Raw genomic sequence first — 23253 nt, forward strand, 5'->3', positions numbered from 1 at the left:
ATGTTTTCAGCCGATCTCACACTGCCGGATCGTCTAGCGAGCCGAGTGAGTCTGGTGTCTTTGGTCTGGTGTACGATGGGTGTACGACATTCTTTGTTTCATGTGGACATATCATTATCAGATGCTGTCAAAGGTGTCATTGGTGTCAAAATATACGGAACAAACATTGTTGTTGGTTGAGTTATTTCAGTGTTTTTCGTTATTTAAAGTAAAAGTTTTCAATTAAAATGTGAAATATATACAACCAATTGGACATATACGTAAAACTTAATTCACAGGAATTCTTCTGTTTCTCAGTTTTTATTATATGATGCGAACTTTGTCGATGCATGAACACTTTAAAAAGTTATCGAATATTTACTTCAATTAGTACAACTAGTGTAGTAAATGTTTATTAATTGAAATAAATACGTTTATTGTCCGTTTGTGCGTTAAACAGTCTACAACATGTTTATTTATATGAGTAAAAAGGTACTTCTTTTTTGTTATTCTATAGGTTACTATGGTGATGAGACTTCAGCAATTCGTATGGTTCAATAGAATTAGGGAAAAGTATAATCAGTTTAATTTTCCTTTACACACTTTTAAAGAATAAATATTGTCTTATCAGCAATGTAAACTTAAACCTATCATCCCTACTAATATTATAAATGCGAAAGCAACTCTGTTTGTCACCTCTTCATCCTTACACCGCTGAACCAATTTAGATGAAGTTTTATATGCAGACACTTTGAGACCTGAGGATGGACATAGGCTAGTTTTTATCTAGTTAGTTTTAACCTCGTAAGTCCCCGCGTACTTGTACAAGTACAAATTAAATTCGAGTTTTGAACTTTTACAAAAATAAAAGAAAGTTCCAAAATCAAAAGCCCAAAACTTGGCTTGGGTCTTATGAGGATAAATAAAATACTTTACTTTAAGATTACCCTTTTTTTTGGGTTACAGTTAAAATACTGAATAATAAATGCCACTACAATTATATATTTATGTTGAGGAATTATGAAGTGATGAGATGATTTACTTTTAGACGAAGGTTGCTCATGCGCAGCAACATAGTTAAAAAAAATATGTACATACTTATTGATAATTATATTTTCAGATTGCCATACCCAAGCAGTCAAATGTTACTTGTATATCATGGAATCATTCCTCAGGCTATATTGCAGTGGGTGGGGAAGAAGGAATGTTAAAAGTTTTGAAATTGGAATCTGGTAATTATTTTTCATTATGTTGTCCTAGAATAAGCATCCAGCAACATATATAATTGTATTAAAAGAATTGTTAAAACCCACAAATCTTGGAATTGCATCTTCATCAAAAATATTTAGATTATTCCTATGAGTTTACACATTAATATAATTCTTTGGTGTACTTTATGGTTGACTAATGTTAGAATCGAATTTACCAAACTTGCCATAAATACTTTCTAGATACTACTATTGTTACATGTAATTTCACAGGTGGTGGAGGAAATCTGTCTATGAACTTGAGTCTGGAAGGGCACACGGGCCAATTGCGAGTGGCCATTTGGAATGAGGTGTACCAGAAACTGACAACAAGTGATGAACACGGAGTCATCATTGTCTGGATGTTGTATAAGGTAGATATCACAATGTTCACTTCATTATATCAAATTTAATGTGTATTGGACGAAGATTTAACTTAATTATTACTATAGTTCGTTTTTTTTTGCATTAGAAAGAAGTTGCAAGAAGGTAAGCGATCTTGACATGTCTTTTAATTGAAAAACGCTTTTTAAAAATCAAAAACTATTACTTATGAAAGCAGAAGAATATAAATGATCGTATTAGATTAATAATTGTTACATATTTGCCGTAACTTATTTTTAAAATGTGTTTTTCAATTAAAAGACTCATCAAGATTGTTTACCTTATTTCTAATGCTATATAAAAAAAACGAACTATAAAAAAAACGAACTATAACAGCAACCCGCTTAGGCCCTTGCTATATGCATTATTATAATGTACACTCTGTTTTAATTTAATTAGAACCTTTCATAAACCAAATAAAGTAGCATGTATTTTGTTTCAAACTTTCTCAAACAAACGAAAGTAATCCCAAGTTACTATACAATAAGGTTCAAATTAAAAATAGGAAAATGTTAGTATGATGGACCTTCAGGACCTTACAAGGATAAGGTCGGTTCAGAGCACTTTTAAGGCTTATTAGCCAAGCTCTATTCACACCTTTAATCATGATGATATGAAAATAATAATAAGCTTTTTCCTAATTCTGTGTATAATCCTTTCTTGTTCTTAAAGGGGTCCTGGTATGAAGAAATGATAAACAATAGAAATAAATCTACTGTCTCAAGTATGGCTTGGGGCTCAGATGGGCAAAAGATATGCATTGCCTATGAGGATGGTATGTTGCTCAAAATATACATTTATTAATTTACCAGATACAAGTAAAGGTTTAAGAGCTTGATATTTGTTGTCTCATTTGCTTAAGCCAATCAATTTTCTCTTTCTCTAGGTGCTGTCATTGTTGGATCTGTGGATGGGTCCAGGGTGTGGGGTAAAGACATAAAAGGGCCCGGCCTAACTGCTGTGCAATGGTCTCCAGACAACACTCAGTTGCTGTTTGCTCTGGTTGGTGGAGAGCTGCAGTTGTATGACGACCAAGGAAATTTAACAGTATGACAATGTCCTTAAAGGCCTGTGTACACCGGGTGCGTGTGCGTAGACGTGCCCACGCTCGTTGTAATATACCAAAACTAATGAGAGACGGCACACTGCTTGCGTGACGTGTGCGAGCGGGACGCAAACATTATAGCGAACGCGCACGTGTACATCTACGCACATTGCATGCACGCCGGTGTGCATAGGCCTTAAACTCTTACACTATTAACATAATTTCACAATATTTTACATGCAATATAATCTAGATAAAATGTGTGTAATACGCCATTGACATATAATATCTAAGGACGGGCTAATGGGGCCCTAAAAATTGTACTAGTTCAGCGGTGTTACTCACGAATTCCAGCCAATCGTGCAGTCTAACGCAACTAGTTGCGACCAATAGCGCGCGTAATGCGAACTCGTCAACCAATCGCGCGCGTGATGCGAACTCATCAACCAATCACGTTGTAGCGGTTTCACACCGCTGTACTGGTCATTGTCATGCCTCATAATTATTGCCCGTAAAGCCAGTCTATATCCAAAGAGAATTAAATCACTACGTTTCCATATCTATGTCAATGGTGTACGCACATTTTATATGAATATCTAAATATCAACCCTCTGCACTAGCTATTACCCTATGACTCCCAAAGACGGCAACTGACGCACGCAAAGTTGAAAAATACCAGCAGTATTTATTTTTTGTAGATGCCAGTTGCCATAAATGGTGTGACAGCATCAATGGAGGTGGTCGCGATGGATTGGTACGCCGGCAAGGCGCCGCCCAACCGGCCAGTGTTGATGATATGCTACAAAAGTGGAATTATATTGCTGATGAAAAATTGCGTGGAAGAAGGTATCTAATACAATTTGACTTGGACTTCGGATTTTTCTAAAACAGTATAGTGGTCAGTGTGGCCAAAACGTTAATGCAATTGACCATTCTTGACCATCAACCTGTACAAATTGAACTGTCAACTGTAACCGTCCGTTACCGTTTGCGGTTCAATTTATAATGGTTATTGCAATTAACGTTCAGCCAACACTGATAGTGGTTGAATGATCGTTGAGACATTGTCCCACAAGTATTTGACTTTATTTAAGATTTCCGATCTACTTTACAGTAAGGTACTAATATCAAGTAATATTAGGAACTAAATTTCGAATTAGATCAACTTAAAATTACTTCCGACGTTTCAACCACTGCATCACACTGGAAAGCTTGCTAAAGTAAACTTCAATATCTTCTAGCTGCATGAGATCTTTGAACTACCCACGTTTGGTCTTTTTTATCAAGTGAAACATCTTGAACACTAGTTTTTGTCATTTATCGGCTCATCTTTCAGCTTTGTTCAATGTCTGACTAAAAATAATATATTTCACAGATAGTATAGTAGTTGAAACCAACATGATGGCGATTGACTGCCATTGGAACCACAATGGAACTGTGTTGGCTGCCGCCGGGTGCACATCAGACCAGACCAATGTGGTACAATTCTTCAGCGCCTATGGAGAGGTAAGACCACTTACTTATGTAGGTATTTTAATGATTATTAAATGTTCAGTTTTTAAATAAGAAAGATAATCGCGTTGGGCGATATTCAAACTGGCTTTGGGCAGGGGTGCGAAACTCCTGAGATCGGCCAAACTCGGCACCGCTCGGCTCAGCATTGCTCCGAGCAATTATTAGGGTTGGCACCACTTGACTTTCTTTTGCGTGCAGGACCACAGATAAGATAATCACTTGAATTTTGACAACCCTAAATAGCCGAAAGTGATAGTGCTGTATATTAGAAAAAGATAGCATGATTCGACCCTGAACCGCTGTCAAACTTCGGGTTTGTAGGAAGTGTCCTTTCTGTACGGTAGTACCATTATTTCCTCTGTGCCCCAGCCCAGCGATTTGAGCCGCGAACTTTAAAACATTTTCACCCTTTACTTTTGCAGCATATTCGAACATTACGAGTCCCTGGCGGGGCGATGCGTTCGCTATCCTGGGAGAAGCGGTCCCTGCGTCTCGCTATCGCCATCGACTCGTTCATCTACTTCGCTAATGTGAAGCCCGACCACAAGTACGCGTTCTACGGAAACACGCTGGCGTACGTGTCTGGCACGGAAACGGTTACATTCTGGGATACAGTTACCTTACAGGTAGGTATTCATTTATACATTACGAGTCCCCGGCGGGGCGATGCGCTCCCTATCCTGGGAGAAGCGGTCCCTGCGTCTCGCCATCGCCATCGATTCTTTCATCTACTTCGCCAACGTGAAGCCCGATCACAAGTACGCGTTCTACGGAAACACGCTGGCGTACGTGTCTGGCACGGAAACGGTTACATTCTGGGATACAGTTACCTTACAGGTAGGTATTCATTTATACATTACGAGTCCCCGGCGGGGCGACGCGCTCCCTATCCTTGGAGAAGCGGTCCCTGCGTCTCGCCATCGCCATCGATTCTTTCATCTACTTCGCCAACGTGAAGCCCGATCACAAGTACGCGTTCTACGGAAACACGCTGGCGTACGTGTCTGGCACAGAAACGGTTACCTTCTGGGATATAGTTACCTTACAGGTAGGTATTCATTTATACATTACGAGTCCCCGGCCGGGCGATGCGCTCCCTATCCTAGGAGAAGCGGTCCCTGCGTCTCGCCATCGCCATCGACTCGTTCATATACTTCGCCAACGTAAAGCCAGACCACAAGTACGCGTTCTACGGAAACACGCTGGCGTACGTGTCTGGCACGGAAACGGTTACATTCTGGGATACAGTTACCTTACAGGTAGGTATTCATTTATACATTACGAGTCCCCGGCCGGGCGATGCGCTCCCTATCCTGGGAGAAGCGGTTCCTGCGTCTCGCCATCGCCATCGACTCGTTCATATACTTCGCCAACGTGAAGCCCGATCACAAGTACGCGTTCTACGGAAACACGCTGGCGTACGTGTCGGGCACGGAAACGGTTACATACTGGGATACAGTTACCTTACAGGTATTCATTTATTTTATTCCAGCTACGCGATAACCATCTATTACCACCTTCCCTAAAATAAATACTAATGGAAACCATATAGCCAATTTTTTTTATGATTTATGATTTTTATGGTCAATAATATCAAGATGCCTAAATGTCTATGTCTACCGATACGTTAGACATTCGCTTTCGTAAAGACTGGCCAGGTCGTTGGTGCACAAATAGTAACCATGTTCGCTCGGAATTATATGAACGGGCCTATCTCTACTTTTGAAATCTTTGGTTACACGGGTGTTTTATTGTTTCAGTCGTGGGTGAACCATATTCCGGATGTAATTGACATGTGCGGCACGGATGAGTATTGTGTTATTGCCACACTCAACATGCTAATTATCTCCAATCAACAAGGTATCCAATGTGACGGTTAGTATTGCGCTTATTTAATTTAAGCAGCCTGAAACGTATAACATAAATTATTCTCCTTAAATTGTTTGTGTTGTACTTTTCTTTGCTCATTTAAAAATGTTTTTTTTTAGCTAAGGTTGTAAGTATACCCATGGTGTACGTGGCTATCAATAGCAAAGCGACGGTAGTCGCTGCGTCGAAAGAATCATTTCTGGTCTGGAAGTTCTCGACGCCGTCCAGACCAAGTAAGTTTGCACTATATCACTTATTTATTTATAATCTATAAAAACAATACTGTTATTATATTATTCAGCACTTATCACAATGTAGAGAGATGAAATATCAAATATGTGTCCACGATAACATCCAAAATGTGTATCCAGTCTATTTTTGAATGAGTTGATCGACGGTGCACTAACAACAGTTTCTAGTAGGGAGTTCCTCACATTTACCACACGATTCGGCAAGAAGTGTTTTCTAGGGTTAAAGATTTATCGCATATGTTTACAGGAAGTACAGAACATTTATTTCGCGCCGACGGGACGCCGGTAAACACAGGAGACGTCAGTTACCAAGACGATACCATTTGCTGTATTACTTGCTCAGACAGCCATCTCCTGGTCGGTCGAGATTCTGGCACGATTCTCTTCTTCTCACTTGTGAATTTCAAGAAGATTACTTCGATCAATATGAACTCGAGACCATACAAATTGGGACTTAATTCTAATTCCAGGTACGTTTAGTAAATCTAAGCTAAAATCAGTTCTATTAAACAGCGTTTTACTTGAATCGAAGGAATTTGAACCTTTTATACAGAATTTACATTCCATATTTCAATGACGGCGCTTATGCCATCGATATTTTAGCATGAAGGAAAAAGGAGCTCGTTAAATAAAGATTTAAAAAAAATGAAGGTAAAATAAATTTACGGTGTACAATATCCCGTTCACCAAAGGCGACTAATACTTGCTAACCAATAAACGACCTTGAAGTCATAAATTTATTATTTAATTTAGATTATCTTTAATGACCTGATATCTTGTCAACGGAATACGAAAGGTTCTTAGATCATTTAGTAACTGGAGACGCCATGGCTGTCATTTTCTGTACAAAACAGTCTGCCGATTTTTGCGGGGGTGGGGACGTCACATGTCAAATTATTCCTACATGATTTGTATGTAACGTACAGATAGCCATGTCAGTCCATACAAAAGTTTGCACAACTGTGCAAGATTTTCGGCAGAGGGGTAAGCTCTTAAAGGCGACTCCAGTTGTTAAATGTTCTAAGGATGGTTAGAACTCCCATCTGATAAGCTCGACCTATCTTGAAACGTTCTAAATTTCCAGCAAATTCTACGTAATTGACCAGCCGGGTTCCTTATACCTCCTCGACACTGACATGGCCAACAACATCAGTGTGGGGCAGGCGCTACGCAAGGACGTGTGGAGCGCGCTGTGGGCGAGCGACAACCCGCAGATGCTGGCCGTGGCGGAGAAGGCGCGCCTTTATGTCATGAGGGATACGGAGCCCGAGGAGCCGCTCGCGATGCAGGGCTACCTGTGCACATTCAAGGTAACCTCCTTACGGATCAGCCATACAAATGAAAAACCCATAATTTGAACATTTAGTGCAGGGAATAAAGTTGATGTTGGTTTTGTTTGAAAATTGAACAAATGCGACTCTGTTCCAATTGAATATGTTTTAAAATGTATCGAACTGAATAAGGACTTTAGGTAGGACCAAATGCCGCTCCCCTGGTTCTCCATGACTCCCGATTTAGCGCTTCCTCCGGCCAGTTGTTACGGAAGGCGTCAAAGTCGTTCCGCCATCTCTGCCTGAGCCTGCCCCGCCCACGCTTCTTCGTCGGCATCCACTTGGTGGCTATGTTAGCCCACCTATCCGGGTGCATGCGATAGACGTGGCCAGCCCAGTCCCATTTGAGTCTGGCGGTTTTTCGCCAACGTCAGCAATGCGAGTTTTAGAGCGCAGCGTGGTGTTCCGGACGCGATCGGTCCTTTTAACACCTAAAATGCTGCGCTCCATAGCGCGTTGGCAAACCTTCAGTTTATTTTAATTTTTAAGGAGCTGGAGATCACAACAGCGCTACTAGACGGGATCACGGACAAATGCACGCCGCAGCACATCGTGCGAGTGGAAGTCAAGTCTCTTAGAGACACTCGGCAGCTCATCGAGAAAGTCGGCTTGAAGGAGGCAGAGAACTTCATTAAGGACAACCCACACCCGCAGTTATGGTATATACTCGTATATTAGAGTTAAGTCGGAACTTCCGATTGGTATTACACATCCGCTTCGGTTCCGTTACTTTTGAATCGGAAGTTATATCGGATATCAAAGCTTAGTGCGGCGGCGGGACATGAGCGGCGTACATTAATAATAAACTGGTCTATACCTGTCATACGTACGCTCGTCTCCCCACTTGCCAAGTGTTGACGTGCTGCACTTTAGTGGTTTTATGCGTATTATTGAATTAAAAATACCTATTTGACAGTACTGACTCAGGCTCCCCGGTTCCGTTTTCGGTTCCGATTCCGTTTCTAGTTCCGATAAAGTAATTTTAAAACATCCGGCTCCGCTTTCGGTTTCGATAAAACCACATCCGTTACATCCCTGCTTCATACCTTCCAAAAAGGTTTACTATTGTGTGTTGTATGAAAGACGTGGTTGTTAAAAATACAATTATAATCGAGATCGAAAAGTACTTAAAAACTCACTCTTTTCTTGCAGGTTGCTATTAGCTGAAGCAGCATTAAGAAATTTTGAAAGTGAGTCAGCCTTGGAGACGGCGGAGGCGGCCTTCGTGCGGCGTAACGACTACGCGGGAATCAGATTCGTCTCGCGACTGAACGCGCTACATTCGAACGCCCTGAAGAAGGCAGAAATACTTGCTTACTTTAAAGACTTCGATGCTGCTGAAAAGATATACCATGATGAAGATAGACGGTAAGATTTATATCTCGAAAGTTTTAGTTCGTATCGTGAAAATAGCTTTGGTTGATGGCGCCGAAAGTTTAGTTGTCTGTGGAGGTAGACAGAGGTACGACACAGGAAAAATATCATTCGTCATTAGTACAAAGGCGAACTTATTCCTTTATGGGATCTCTTCCAGAATATATTTATATGATGTTGGCGGCGTCGGTGTTAGACTTGCACCCTCGAAGCGTATTGTATGTTATATAAATATAACTATTTTCGTTATAAGTAATGGTTACTGTATTCAATAACCATTACTATTTTGGTGAGTGGAACTGCTTGAATTTAATTAGACAGACCAAACTTAGCCAGACTATAGATACCTTATACATATTGCTTTAAAAAAATCCATCCTGAAGTTACAAAAATTAGATTCAAACACTCATACGGCTCCTACGCATATTTAATTTGTCCCCAGAGACTTGGCTATAGCGCTCCGAAAGCGCCTCGGGCACTGGTTCCGCGTAGTCGAGCTGCTCAAGCAATCCGCGAGCACCACGGACGCGCAAGTCAAGCAGGCCTACAGCAACATCGGCGACTACTATATAGACCGACAGAATTGGTAAGTACTGACATATTGCTTAACTGTAGAGGAGTTGTAAGTCAAAAACAAATGTGTTTTTAATATAAAATTATGTGACAACTGTGGTGTCATTGCATGTGAAAACCGTCGAATGTTGAGCCTCATTAGAGCGCAATTGAGACAAACTTTTGGGCTCAGGCCGTAATCTCTTAAGTCATTGAAATCTTAAAGCACTGTGGGCGACTTCCAGAAGAATAATAGGCTTACTGAAACGAAACTGCCGCTTAAAAAGTGACCTTATCGCTTTATTTGTAGGAACTGCCTACGTCAAAGATATGTTTATAATTTTGCACCTTACTAGGAGGAGGAAGAGAAGGGAGGAGGAGTAGGAGAAAAGGAGGGAGGAGGAGTATGCACCTTATTACAGAGGTAATAAGGCGAAAAATGTAAACATATCTTTGACGTCGACTTTACTTATATTTGTACCACTGAAACAGTTAGAGTAGAGTTTTAAGACAGTTACCCTGTCTTAAAACTCTAATCCTTAGATCATCAATCACTTTGTGTAATTCTAATTGTGTCTCAAAATTATTACCAGGACCGGAGCTCTCGAGTATTACACGATGTCCAATAACACGGAGGGGTTGAAGAAGTGTTACATGGCGCTCGAGGACAACGAAGCCCTGTCGAAGCTGTTCACTGGCTCGCCTAGGCAACCTAAGGTTTGGAACCAATTTTTGATTTCAGTTCACCTATGGACATCTATTATCGAGACGATTTTTTTAGAACCCATCTCATATACATTATCTCAGTTATAAATAGGGTGGTGATAGTGAGGTTTAAATTTAAACTCCATCTGAACTGTATGATCCACTCTGAACTGTACGGCACATTTTCATATATTTTGTTGGGATATCCTGTAGTATCATATCACATAAGTTTAAAGGCTTTTTGTATTGGTTTTTAGAGTACATATTAGTATCATACGAAATATTTTAAATAAGTTCTTTTTTTTAGGATGCGCCCATGAAAACGAACATTGACGAGATGGGTGACATAATCAATGAAACGCCTTCCGTTCAAGGAATTATGCAGCTAAAGGAGACGGGTCGCATGTTACAAGCTGCGGCCATGGCATTTCAGGTACCATTACCACCAGCTTCTAAAACAATAAGGACGTTTTTCTTTAGTTATTATGAAACATAGTTTATTTATGTTTTAGCTTGCTAACATTGAGGCATCAAAGTGCGTGTCTCCATCCCGCATAAAGAAATTATACATCCTAGCCGGACACCTGTACACTCAGAATTCTGTGGGTAAGTAAATAATAACTCCAAGTCTTGACAATGGTCCAATTACTGTATTGACAATGGTACAATTACTGTAATATGGATCTTGCTAGCAAGGCCAGTGGTTGCACCCAAGTGGTTGCGACATCGTCATTGTTAAAATTTGCTCGCATGATAAATTACGCAGTTAGTTCTCTATAGGTATTTAATGTTTGTCACTTCGTCGATGCGAAGTGCAACCCGCCCATAGTATTATCTGTGGTATTTCGCTAAAAGGGGTCAATACGATAATTCCAACGAGTACACGCGTACTCGTACTATTAATTAATAGTGTCCGACCGAAACATGTTTTTTTGCCGAAACCGAAACCGAAACCGAATGTTCGGCTTTGGCTCTAGTTTCGGCCGAAACCGAAACTTTTGTAGACTTGTTAGAATCGTTGAAAAAATATCATAAAACCGCTTTTACACACATATTATGGGGCTGTCAACACCCAATGTCCTTGAAATTTATGTTACTTAAGCAGTTTTTTAAGAAAATGACTAGAGTTAGACCAAGATAATTCTGCAACGATTTTGATAACACACGCAATGCAAGTGTTATTTTAAACGTCAAAACTTCTATGAAATAAGACGTATAAATAACATTTGCACTAGTTGCACTGCGTATGCTATCAAAATCATTGCAGAATTTTCTTGGTGTAACTCTATTAATTCACCAGTCAAGCTAACATGTAGATACAGGGTCAACCAAAAACGCGAGCGCAGCGAGCGCGAAATTTTTTGTTAATAAGGCCGGGCTTAAGGCAAGGCCGGGTACCGATCTTCACCTGGGCCTAAAAGTCCGAAGTGCCCCAGTGAGGCGAACTTTCATGCGAAGTCAAAGCCGTGCTTCAGGCTTCAAAATAAGTAGTTGAGCACAGACTCCAACCAATGTCCATTGTATTAAAAAGCGAGACCGCAGGCTGAGCATGGCGCAGCGAGAGTTATATCTCATGAATAGAACATATTCTAGATATCTTTCCAGGCATCCACTTAATTTCATGTCTCTCTAATTGGACAGCTTTTTTCCATAGTTCTCTGCGAATAGCATCTTGTGGGAATCTGAATGGAAAGTAATGTAAAATGATAATATCAAATTTGATTATTAATTTGGAATAATTAGGTAGTTTTTTTTACAGCTCCATCTCATGAAATAAAAAAGGAAAATACAAATCTGTAAGAAGGAATTTATTACTACATTTATAATTATATAGAAAATACCTATACCAAACACAAGTTAATAAAGTAGGCTACTTCATTTAGCATAACACCATCCCTATTATCCTCGCAATTTAAAAAGTCGTATGTTGTTATGAAAGTCGTATGCAGTTGTTACGTTTTAGCTTAGCACGGTAGTATTGAAAACAAATCGTCATGTTTTTTCCAAATTTTACTGAAGTTATCTGTTTACTACAAGTGAAAAGTGATTCCACTATCCTTGGTATGAACTAAAATAACTTCTGCACCACTTCACGACACATGAAGACATTTTTAATTACAAAAAAACGTTTTTATAAATCAATTTAGTCATCCGTCACTGACTGTCATCTCGGATGAACTGAAGTTGCGAATCGAATAGCACCGCCTACTATCGAATAGTTTACGTTGGGTCATAACTGAGCGGACAGAATACTTCCATGTATATCAGTTCGCTGGGCCGAGCGGATACTCGGCCAACGGCTACGTGCGACAGTGCTATCTCATTCACTCCGATACAATTAGACAGTGTGCGCGTTATAGGTATTGACAGCCTCTTAAGACTGAGTCGACCGTCCAGTGGCGCCCTCACTAGTGGAATTGTGTTTTATAATAAACCAATTAAATTATGTACCTATACCACCTATACATGAATCAGTATATGTACCTAGATATTAATATTGTTGTCCTACTTATTCTCCAACTTTTGGTCTTTGTCCGAAGTACCATTTCGTAAGTTTCGGCCCGGCCGAAAGGTGCGGCCGTATTTTGGCCGAAACCGAAACTACGGCCGAAACATGATTTTTGGCCGAAACTGGCTGAAACCGAAACCGAACCTTCGGTCGGACACTATTAATTAACCGTAGGCCGTAGCATTAAAAAGGTCTTCGTTTTAATTCGGGCATTTTGCTTTCGTATGTCCGGATGAGATTCTCGATGAGATGCGAAAAGTGGCACAAGGGACTAAAGCGTCAATAGAGTCTATGGCGCTTAAGATTTGTGTGTTAACTGTGATAACGACTCAATGAAGTATTTTTACATTTTGAACACGAGGTCTAAAGGTCACAGAGCCACTAGTGGCCCTAGTTTATCTTTTTCAATCCGTCAATTTCATAGTAAAAACACGTATTAACCCTTCCTATGTCTGAGCACTGATCAGTGTGAACGAATTTAAACCTATCGTATTAAACAATGGATTTTTAAATTCATGCGCACTGATCAGTGCTTAGACATACGAAGGGTTAAATACTGGTGTACGTTAAATCAGACGGAGCTACGGGGCGGGAGGCCACACGCAGCTTCCGGCTGGGCGCCGCGCAGCACTGGCTGGCCATGGCGGCCGAGCGCGCGCTGGCCCGCCCGCCGCGCCCCGACGCCGCGTTGCGCGCCGCCGGCCGCCTGGGCGCCGTCGTCGACGACCTGCATCCCAACCAGCATCTACAGGTATGATGGCATTGCGCCCGGGCGCAACGGAGCGCGCTTTAGTCCGACCTCCGCCCCGATCTCGGGTTAGGCGTCGTTTGCATGCCGTCGTCGACGACTTGCACCCCGCACAGCACCTACAGGTAGCTGTCGGTCTGGCATGAGATGCGTTCTCGCGCGCGACTCCATACATCTAGCGCGACTTCGAGTACAGACTCGCGTGCGAGAACGCAGCTTACGCTAGACCGCCTGATGTGAATGTAACAACTAGTGTCCGACCGAAACATGTTTTTTTGCCGAAACCGAAACCGAATGTTCGGCTTTGGCTCTAGTTTCGGCCGAAACCGAAACTTTTGTAGACTTGTTAAAATCGTTGAAAAAATGTCATAAAACCTCTATTATACACATATTATGGGGCTGTCAACACCCAATATCCTTGAAATTGATGTTACTTAAGCAGTTTTTTTAAGAAAATTACTAGAGTTAGACCAAGATAATTCTGCAACGATTTTGATAACACACGCAGTGCAAGTGTTATTCTAAACGTCAAAACTTCTATGAAATTATGACGTATAAATAACATTTGCACTAGTTGCACTGCGTATGCTATCAAAATCATTGCAGAATTTTCTTGGTCTAACTCTATTCATTCACCAGTCAAGTTAACATGTAGATACAGGGTCATCCAAAAAACCAACCAAAAACGCGAACGCGAAAGTTTTTGTTGACAATATCGCAAGGCTGGGTACCAATCTTCACCTGGGCCTAAAAGTCCGAAGTGCCCCAGTGAGGCAAACTTTCATGTGAAGTCAAAGCCGTGCTTCAGGCTTCAGGATAAGTAGTTGAGCACAGACTCCAACCAATGTTCATTGTATTAAAAAGGGGGACCGCAGGCCGAGCACGGCGCAGCGAGGCCAAAGGCTAAGCTGAAGTAGAGGACATGTGGAACACAAACCAATAGTAAATTGAGATAAAATCACTCATTCGTTCCGAAACAATTAGACAGTGTGCGCGTTATAGTTATTGACAGCCTCTTAAGACTGCGTCGACCGTCCTGTGGCGCCCTCATTAGTGGAATTGTGTTTTATAATAAACCAATTAATTTCTGTACCTATACTATACATGGATCATTATAATATGTAGACCTATTAATATTGTTGTCCTACTTATTTTTTTCGTAAGTTTCGGCCCGGCCGAATTTGGCCGAAACCGAAATTACAGCCGAAACATGATTTTTTGGCCGAAACTTGCCGAAACCGAAACCGAAACCGAACCTTCGGTCGGACACTAGTAACAAGTTAGGAGCCTAGGCACAACACTGGTTCGAGATGGCAGAGAACCAAGCGAGGCAGAATTTGCTAAGAGGGGGAGATGTTCTAAATTATCTGAACACGATTTTATTGCTAAAGAAATAACGGCGTGTGTATTATATAATTTAGACCACCTCACTCGCATAGCTATTTTTGCTACTTGTAGTAGGTACCTTTGCTATTAGTCTTCTTTGTACTATATGTATCGTACCCGGAATTGCTACAACTGGCCAACCTAATTCAAGTCAAATAAAATTATAATTTAATTCACGTCGAGTCAACAAAAGGCCAATGAACACGAAGCCATACGACGCGTTCTCGCGACCAGTATAAGTAGAACCACCTGAGCTCAGCGAAATGAAACACGCAGGTTTATTTTATTTTCTTTTATTCATAAGGCACACTATACAGACGACATTCAATGCATGATTACAATAAAAGTGGTAGGCTTTGTATAAAAATGCCATCCAAAATTAGTGAGCACAGCAAGAACAATAAGTAACAACGAGCAAAAACTATCCTAAAATTATTAAAAAAAACACAAAATATCTTAAAACATACTAAATTTTAAAATTACATAAATGATCGTAACATGTTAAATTGCTTACTATTGTTGTTGTGTAGTATGGTGGCCAAGAACACTAATGACTTGCCTCTTGAAAACTGCTAGCCGTGAGTTGAAAATATCGATGTCTCTATATTGTGAAACTAAAGTTTCACCACATTAGGTACATTTAGATATTTGAATTTGCATTTACATAATAGTTACGTAAGTATACCATGGACCGCAATGAGAACAAATGAGTCCATTCTGAGAGAACTCAAAATCACCAAACGACTCTCAACAATCTGCCAGGAGAGGGCTCTTAGATTCTTTGGGCACATAATGCGGTCGCCACACCACAGCCTCGAACGTGACATCATACTGGGGCAAGTTGAAGGCAAGCGCGCTAGAGGAAGAGCCCCTGCAAGATGGTCGGATTCCATAAAACAAGCATGTGGTTCCATGCAGAGGGCAGCCCACATAGCCCTTGTTCGCGATAAATGGAGGGACATAGTTATTGGTCACGATCCTCAGTCATGAGGGAACGACGAAGAAGAAGAATAGTTACGTAGTCAAATTCGAGTAGATAAGATAAAGCAGCTACTTGAATGTAGGTATGTACCTATAGATTATGTCATCCACGAAAACGCGTGCCTTGACTCGTATTGTCATGTTATTAAAGGTTAAATTTGCCATATCCGCGCCCCATCGTGGATGACACGACTTATATATATTTGTTTGCAGATTTTAGGTATGCATAGCTAATTGGTTAGGAACTAATTAATTTGCAAGTAGGTACTTAATTTAAATGTGCTCTGATTTTTTTGTCTTCAGGTATGGTGCACAATTGCAACGATAGCAGTGGAAGCGAGAGCGTTTGAATTATGTTCGAAGGCATTCATTAAACTCGAAGCTATAGATGTGAGTACCTTTGTTTTTAGTTCTCTTTTTTTTTCTTTATTCAATAGGTATTTAAATTCTAACAAAATTCTAAGTATTTGGTCCTGAGATAGTTCCACACAATCAATTTACATTTATGGCAAATAATGTCAGTACCGGTCATGTCAACGTCTAATTTAAAACAGTAGGTGCGTTTTACGCTGAAAATCCGCAACGTGGCAAAGGCCAAATAAAATCTTGACGGGGGGCTATTCATAAATTACGTCATTTCAGATTAGGGGGGGGGGGGGTCTGGACATCGGATGATGGTAGCATGACGTAGGAGGAAACGGGGTGATTTGAAGCATGATTTTAGGGGGGGGGGCCAAAATCGTCAAAAATCGATGACGTAATTTATGGACAGCCCCTAGGGTATAAACTAGCGAGAATCTAATAGACCGGGAGATAGTGACACATTTTACTGGGTCATTTGTACCAGTATGGCGGTTCGTCAGGGGTCTAAGTACGTAATGAAGGAAAGAAAAATGATGGTCATAGCGCTGGTACCGGCGGCCCAATCGCGTGGGCGTTAGTCGAACGTGTCGGATAAAATACGAGTATCCAACGATTTGTTCCACAAAAATCCTCGTATTTTCCGATAGTCCATAAAAAAGAAGTAGGCGGTAGCGTAATGCCATACTTCTCCGGTGTGACTTACAGCCCGCCATACTGAGGCGAACACATTAATTTAAAAAAAAAATTCAACCATTTGTGCCAAGCTAATTTTTGCTCAGGTGATCATCGTCGAGCAGTCATTCATGGACATCACCATGCCATACTCTTCGGACGGTTCCAAATGGCCGCCATACCGCCGCAAGGGAGTTAATTTTTTATTTTGCTAAACGATTTGTACCAGTATTGCATTTAAATTTTTGGAAAGTATTTGATAAAATGTGACCGTTATTATAATTGCCATACTTATAGTAGGGGGAAAAAGTGCTGCCATACTTGAAAAACTTATTTAATCGACACGTTTCAAAAATACGACTATGTATACGTAAAATAATTTTTTACAGCATGGCATCATCATATTCTGTTTGTTTGGATACAATTATACCTAAAAAAAAATATTCCAGATTATTACTACGGGGCGGACGACTGTGAGACTTAAGCCAAGACTTAAAACAAAAAAAAATTTTTGACGATTTGTACCAGTATGGCATTTGGATTTTTGGAAATTATATGATGCAATGTGACCATTATTATATTTGCCATACTTCTAATAGGGGGAAAAAGGGGCACCATACTTGAAAAAAAAAAAATATTATACACATTTGCCACCTCCTACAGGTATGGTATTATGAGATTTCCATTTATGATCACACAGAAAGTCTTGAAAAAAAATTTCAAGATGGTACAAATCGTTTAGCAATAAAAAAAAAATTAACTCCCTTGCGGCGGTATGGCGGCCATTTGGAACCATCCGAAAAGTATGGCATGGTGATGTCCATGAATGGCTGGTCGACGATGATCACCTGTGCAAAAATTAGCTTGGCACAAATGATTGAATTGTTTTTTTTTTAATTAATGTGTTTGCCTCAGTATGGCGGACTGTAAGTCACACCGGAGAAGTATGGCATTACGCTACCGCCTACTTCTTTTTTATGGACTATCGGAAAATACGAGGATTTTTGTGGAACAAATCGTTCGACACTCGTATTTTATCCGACACGTTCGACTAACGCCCACGCGATTGGGCCGCCGGTACCAGCGCTATGACCATCATTTTTCTTTCCTTCATTACGTACTTAGACCCCTGACGAACCGCCATACTGGTACAAATGACCCAGTAAAATGTGTCACTATCTCCCGGTCTATAAGGTTTAATAAATCATTACTTGTTACAGCCCGAAAACTTTGAAAAGTTGGCAATTGAAATTTTTACCAGATGTAAACCTAAGGATGTAAAGGGAAATAAAATCGACTGCCCAAATTGTAACGCCGCCATACCCGAATGGTAAGTCATCAATCTAATAACTATGGTTTTACTTACTATAAAGTTTGTTGTTGTATATAATGTATATGTATAAAAACACATGTTGGTGCAAATAACCGGCTAGCACGAATGACCATGCGATTTGAGGCGAACACGAGATAACCTACGCAGCTCTTTCCGCATTATTTGCTCCTTGATAGGCAGTCGTGCCAACATCCTGTCATGTCTCGTGTGCCAATACTCTGCAGCGGCGCCACCATAATGAATGCCAATGAATTATATGGTGAAATGATGTACCTATAATGTTTAAGGCTGTACCGTTGATAAGAAACGAAATAATCGGGTATTGAAAGTGGCGCCACTTTCAATGTCAATGATGTACCTTAGGTACATCATTTCACCATATAATTAATTGGTATTCATTATGGCGGCGCCGCTGCAGAGTAGCACACCATGTTTCATGTTCACCAGTGTCACCTTGCTGTATGTTATCAGGAAAGCAGTTTGCCCCGGCTGTGAGACCGTGTTCCCGGGCTGCGCGGTGTCGGGGCGCGCACTGGCGGCGCCGCGCGCCGTGTGGGCGTGCGCCGCGTGCGCCGCGCGCGCGCAGCAGCACGAGCTAGTGCTGCGGCACTCCTGCCCCATGTGCCACGCACCGCTTTAAGGACAAACCGGGGGTGCGAAACTCCTGACTTCGGCCAAACTCGGCTCAGCATTGCTCCGAGCAATTATTAGGGTTGGCACCGCTTGACTTCCTTTTGCGTGCACGACCACAGATAAGATAATCACTTGAATTTTGACAACCCTAGATAGCAGAAAGGGATAGTGCCATATATTAGAAAGGAATAGCATGATTCGACCCTGAACCGCTGTCAAACTTCGGTTTTGTAGGAAGTTTCCTTTCTGTACGGCAGTACTATTATTTATTCTGTGACCAAACGAACGAATGACGTGCGCAAGAACAAGTTTCCAGGAAAGCAGTGTGTTCTGGTTGTTCCCGGGCTCGTGCTGCGGCACTCCTGCCCCATTTGTGCCATCACGCACCGATGTAAGGCAAAGCAAGCGTGTGACGCACAAAAGCATGTTTCAAGGAAAGCATAATAGGAGAAGCAGGAATAAACTCAAATTGAATTGAAAATAACACATAATATTGGTTATTTATGCCGTTCTTATTTTCTCCGCCGACGAGAGCGAAGCTCTTAAACATTTGTGATTATTAATCCGTCCTTAGTATACAATTTGGCAGATAGGGTTAGGTACGAAGAATTCGCTGTTTATATATTAAGATAAGTATATAGGTACATATATATTATACATTAAGATAAGTATTTAAGTATATAGGTTTGTAGGTAATTTATCTAAGCCTTATTTACTATTGGGGTTCGATTCCCTGAAATACTCGAGTTTTTAGGGTGGAATCACATCTCTCAGCATCGAGCCGCATTTTATATACATGAGAATTTAGTATGAAGACGCCTACACACCGGAAAGCTGGAACGCTGGAAGCATGCGACCGCATCTTCATACTTTAACGAGCGATTTCTCATATATAAAATGCGGCTTGGTGCTGATAGATGTGATTCCACCCTTAGTCTCATAAAATCCGCAATTTGTCCGAATAATAAGTAATAATTTATAATGAAATAATATTTCCTTGTTTTAAATCACTTTATTGATGGTTTTCAAAAGATGTGTTTGACATTGTGTTATTGTGGGTACAGTAACTAGTTGAATATGATGTGACTAGAAAATTACTGTTGTCTTAGTCTTATAAATAACGGTTCTACAAATGCAATGTTTTTAAATAATAAAGGTGTTTAAACTGTATGTAATTACTTGAAACGTTTTTAAATATAATTCCATAAAAAATAACAGATTTCCATTCCTAATATCCATCCCTAAATAAAACAATCCTGATTTATCATTTGGCTTCGTTTGCAAACACCAAATATGGTTTTTCGCTGTTTTCACGAATCTACATCACATTATTCTAGTACTTTAACAAAATTACTATAAATAATACCACATCTTTGTACAAAAATATAACCAGAAATGCATTAAAACAAAAATATTATACCTAATATTAGGTATCAAATAAACCCAATTAGGTCGTTTTGCAAATGCTTTTTAAGCAGTAATTTTCTTTTGATTACCCACATAGTGAAGCAAAACGACCTATCTAAAACCCAAAAGTACCTAAATGGTATGCCACATTGACAATAAAAGAAGAATACACTTCTTATGCTCCATACTACAGTATTAAGTAGAGGTGACTCATTAGTGATTACCTATCTGCTTATTGTTCAGGTTTTCTCCACAATCAGTGCAAGTGGTGTTTATTACTTTTGCATAAAAGTGTTTATTCTATAAGCATGGCTAAATACTATGAAATATAACTGACGTAAGTTACATTAGCCTAAATATTCCACTAAATACTTTAGTATGGGTTGAAACAAGTTACATTAATTTGATCATAGTTCTGCAAGTAATAAAGTTAGGAAGAAGAAAATAATTAAACAAATAAGATGTCCTAATTACCATTGAAACCCTAAACCCTATTGCGCAAAGTTCTTTGGCATATCCATTTTAGAGAATTGTAACGTATTATCAATTATCTGAAACAATTCTGGCGGTTGAGGAATTCTTCCAGTTTCTAACTTAGACCATAGTGGAATGTTGTCTAGAGATATTTCAAATGCTCCGGATGAGACAAGTTGGCCCTCAAGCATGTTGGCGAGGAAGAACATCATCATGCAGGCATACAGCTTGTTCTCCAGGCACCAACTCCACCAGGCCGGCTGTGGCTTGTTGAGCCACGCAAATATGTTCACTCCACTCAGTATGCACATGATCAGCAACATTTTTGCAAAACCCTGAAAAAAAAGAACATTTGCAGCTTGTTATTATAACACAATTATGTTGGTAAGTTTTACTAATAAAAGTAGGATTAGTAATGGTAGACAGTTTTCAGTCAGTATGTTGCATCTCTATGTAATTATGTACATTATGGACACTGTACACCATTTGTAAACCTTGCTGCAACAACATAAGGTCTACAACAATTTTGTAAGGTTCGTAGCTTTCTAATAGAGCCCGAGCTAATCCTATTGACTATTGTTAAGTAAAATCGTGACACATGCCACAACCACCTGCATAAAAACCTGCGTACTTCGTTTACTGAGTGCCGGCGAGTCGAACACTACAGAACCAGTCTAAAAGGCGCGTTATCGGAGAGCGCACCTACACTGGTTTTTTGAGCGTTGGACTAGCCCGCCCTCAGGTGCCAAATAGAATAAGTACGACCCTTTTTTGCAGGTAAGTAGCACGTGCGGTTTTACTTAACAATAGACAATAGGATTAGCCGCCGGCTCTGTTACAAAACTATAACTATAGTTTTAACTACAGTGTGAGTAAGTGCGAATCCTATAATGGCACCTGATTGCAATCAACCTGGTTTATTTGTGTCAATATTAACTGCCATCATTTATAAAGTAGTTGAAGAATCTAAATTAGTAAAAGACTAATTTATTTAGTAATAACATGTCTATCTCTAGAGTCAATAAATAAATAGAGATAAGAAGAAAATTGTGTGTTCACATCAACAGCAAGTTACGTTCACTATACCTACAAATATGTAGAAGATAAGAATAATGATAAGATTCCTCTACTCTCTTCATGTGAGGTTTCAAAGAGGCTATAATGGTTATATTAGTTTGCGCCTTACAATACCTAAACGCACTTCTCAAATCAGCACCTGAATGCGATGTTTTTGCCAGTAGTTGGAAGACGTTATGTGACGAATGTAAGAGGTTATGTGAGGCGATGGATGATCACCCGTCTTCAGTTAGTATTTAAGATTATTGTTATTGTATAACACAACTTTATGTTAACGTTTTAGGATAATAATAATATTGTTTGCATTCCACAGTGCCTTAGTGTCTCACTGTAATACTGTGTAATATGTTTGAAATAAAAAATAAAATAAAAAATATTAAAGATAGCATGTGTACTTGAAATAAAACTAACACAATGGAGGAGTGTCTTGTCAAAAGGGCTTATTTTTGTATGGTGTCCATAGAGCCCTTTTAAAGACTCCTCAATTCTTTCCTAACACTAATCAGGACTTAAATCACTTCTTTTTTTTGCATTACTCACAAACATATTTGGCCTGGGAAAAACATAATTCATACCATACTTGTCACAAAAATCAAGATTCATGGACATACATCATACAGGCAGCATAAGGAATATAAAAAAAAAACCGAGTGCAAGACTCGCCCACCGAGGGTTCCATACTTTTTAGTATTTGTTGTTATAACGGCAACAGAAATATATCATCTGTAAAAATTTCAACTGTCTAGCTATCACGGTTCATGAGATAAAGCTTGGTGACAGACAGTGAATTCTTAGTGTTTTCCGTTTTAACCTTTACAGAACCCTAAAAAGAACTAAGAATAATAATTATGAATTGGCATTGCTTACTATCATCCTTGAGAGGTACATGTTCATGCCAGGAGGGTCATAGTTGGCGCCAATAACAGAGATGTCTGGATATTTTTGGGAAATGATTCCAGCATAGTCTTCAAACACTTTCCTGTATCCGCACGAGTAGCTGTAATTAAAATGTCGCAATTAAATACACTTGACAATAACAGGAACTAAAATCGGGAGAATAGTAATTCAAATATCCTCACCAGTAGTAGATGTTCATGATATGCCCAACTCCTCGGCCAATTTTTGAGGCACTGACTGCTTCGTTTTCATTAGCTTCCACATAATTATTAGCCAGCAATAGCATACAACTAAATATGGTAATCACACTAATGGAAACCCGAGAGTGGCTGAGTAAGGACATGTTGAAGTAAATAACAGCGAGTAAAATATAATAAATTCCCGATTATTCAGTATTTTAGGTAAAATCACGAGCACTTATTCTGCTTCATCCAATCGCAGCCAAAGCATCAAAATTTCGACATTCGTCATACCTTGACAGTGACGTGACTGGGTTGCCAGGATAAAAAAGAATAATCCGT

At 40.0% G+C, this 23253-nt stretch overlaps 2 protein-coding genes across 2 annotated transcripts; one reads left to right on the forward strand and one right to left on the reverse strand.

Moving 5' to 3' along the window:
• The first annotated feature begins 143 nt into the window (after positions 1–143).
• LOC134663740 (WD repeat-containing protein 35) lies at positions 144–20050 on the forward strand. Its single transcript, XM_063520206.1, has 22 exons — positions 144–471; positions 1100–1211; positions 1461–1600; positions 2283–2385; positions 2497–2657; positions 3354–3501; positions 4031–4161; positions 4593–4796; positions 5931–6045; positions 6159–6272; positions 6538–6760; positions 7375–7600; positions 8111–8280; positions 8774–8989; positions 9438–9581; positions 10141–10264; positions 10560–10685; positions 10765–10858; positions 13337–13512; positions 16180–16266; positions 18132–18241; positions 18716–20050. The coding sequence occupies exons 1-22, from the start codon at positions 448–450 to the stop codon at positions 18882–18884; spliced, it is 3117 nt and encodes a 1038-aa protein (XP_063376276.1). The 5' UTR covers positions 144–447; the 3' UTR covers positions 18885–20050.
• LOC134663739 (thioredoxin reductase-like selenoprotein T homolog CG3887) lies at positions 19870–23215 on the reverse strand. Its single transcript, XM_063520204.1, has 3 exons — positions 22915–23215; positions 22703–22832; positions 19870–21093 (listed from the first exon to the last, which is right to left on the reverse strand). The coding sequence occupies exons 1-3, from the start codon at positions 23073–23075 to the stop codon at positions 20776–20778; spliced, it is 609 nt and encodes a 202-aa protein (XP_063376274.1). The 5' UTR covers positions 23076–23215; the 3' UTR covers positions 19870–20775.
• Positions 23216–23253: the final 38 nt, after the last annotated feature.

This window comes from Cydia fagiglandana, chromosome 4, assembly GCF_963556715.1.
Source record: "Cydia fagiglandana chromosome 4, ilCydFagi1.1, whole genome shotgun sequence".
In the NCBI taxonomy this organism is placed as follows: domain Eukaryota; kingdom Metazoa; phylum Arthropoda; class Insecta; order Lepidoptera; family Tortricidae; genus Cydia; species Cydia fagiglandana.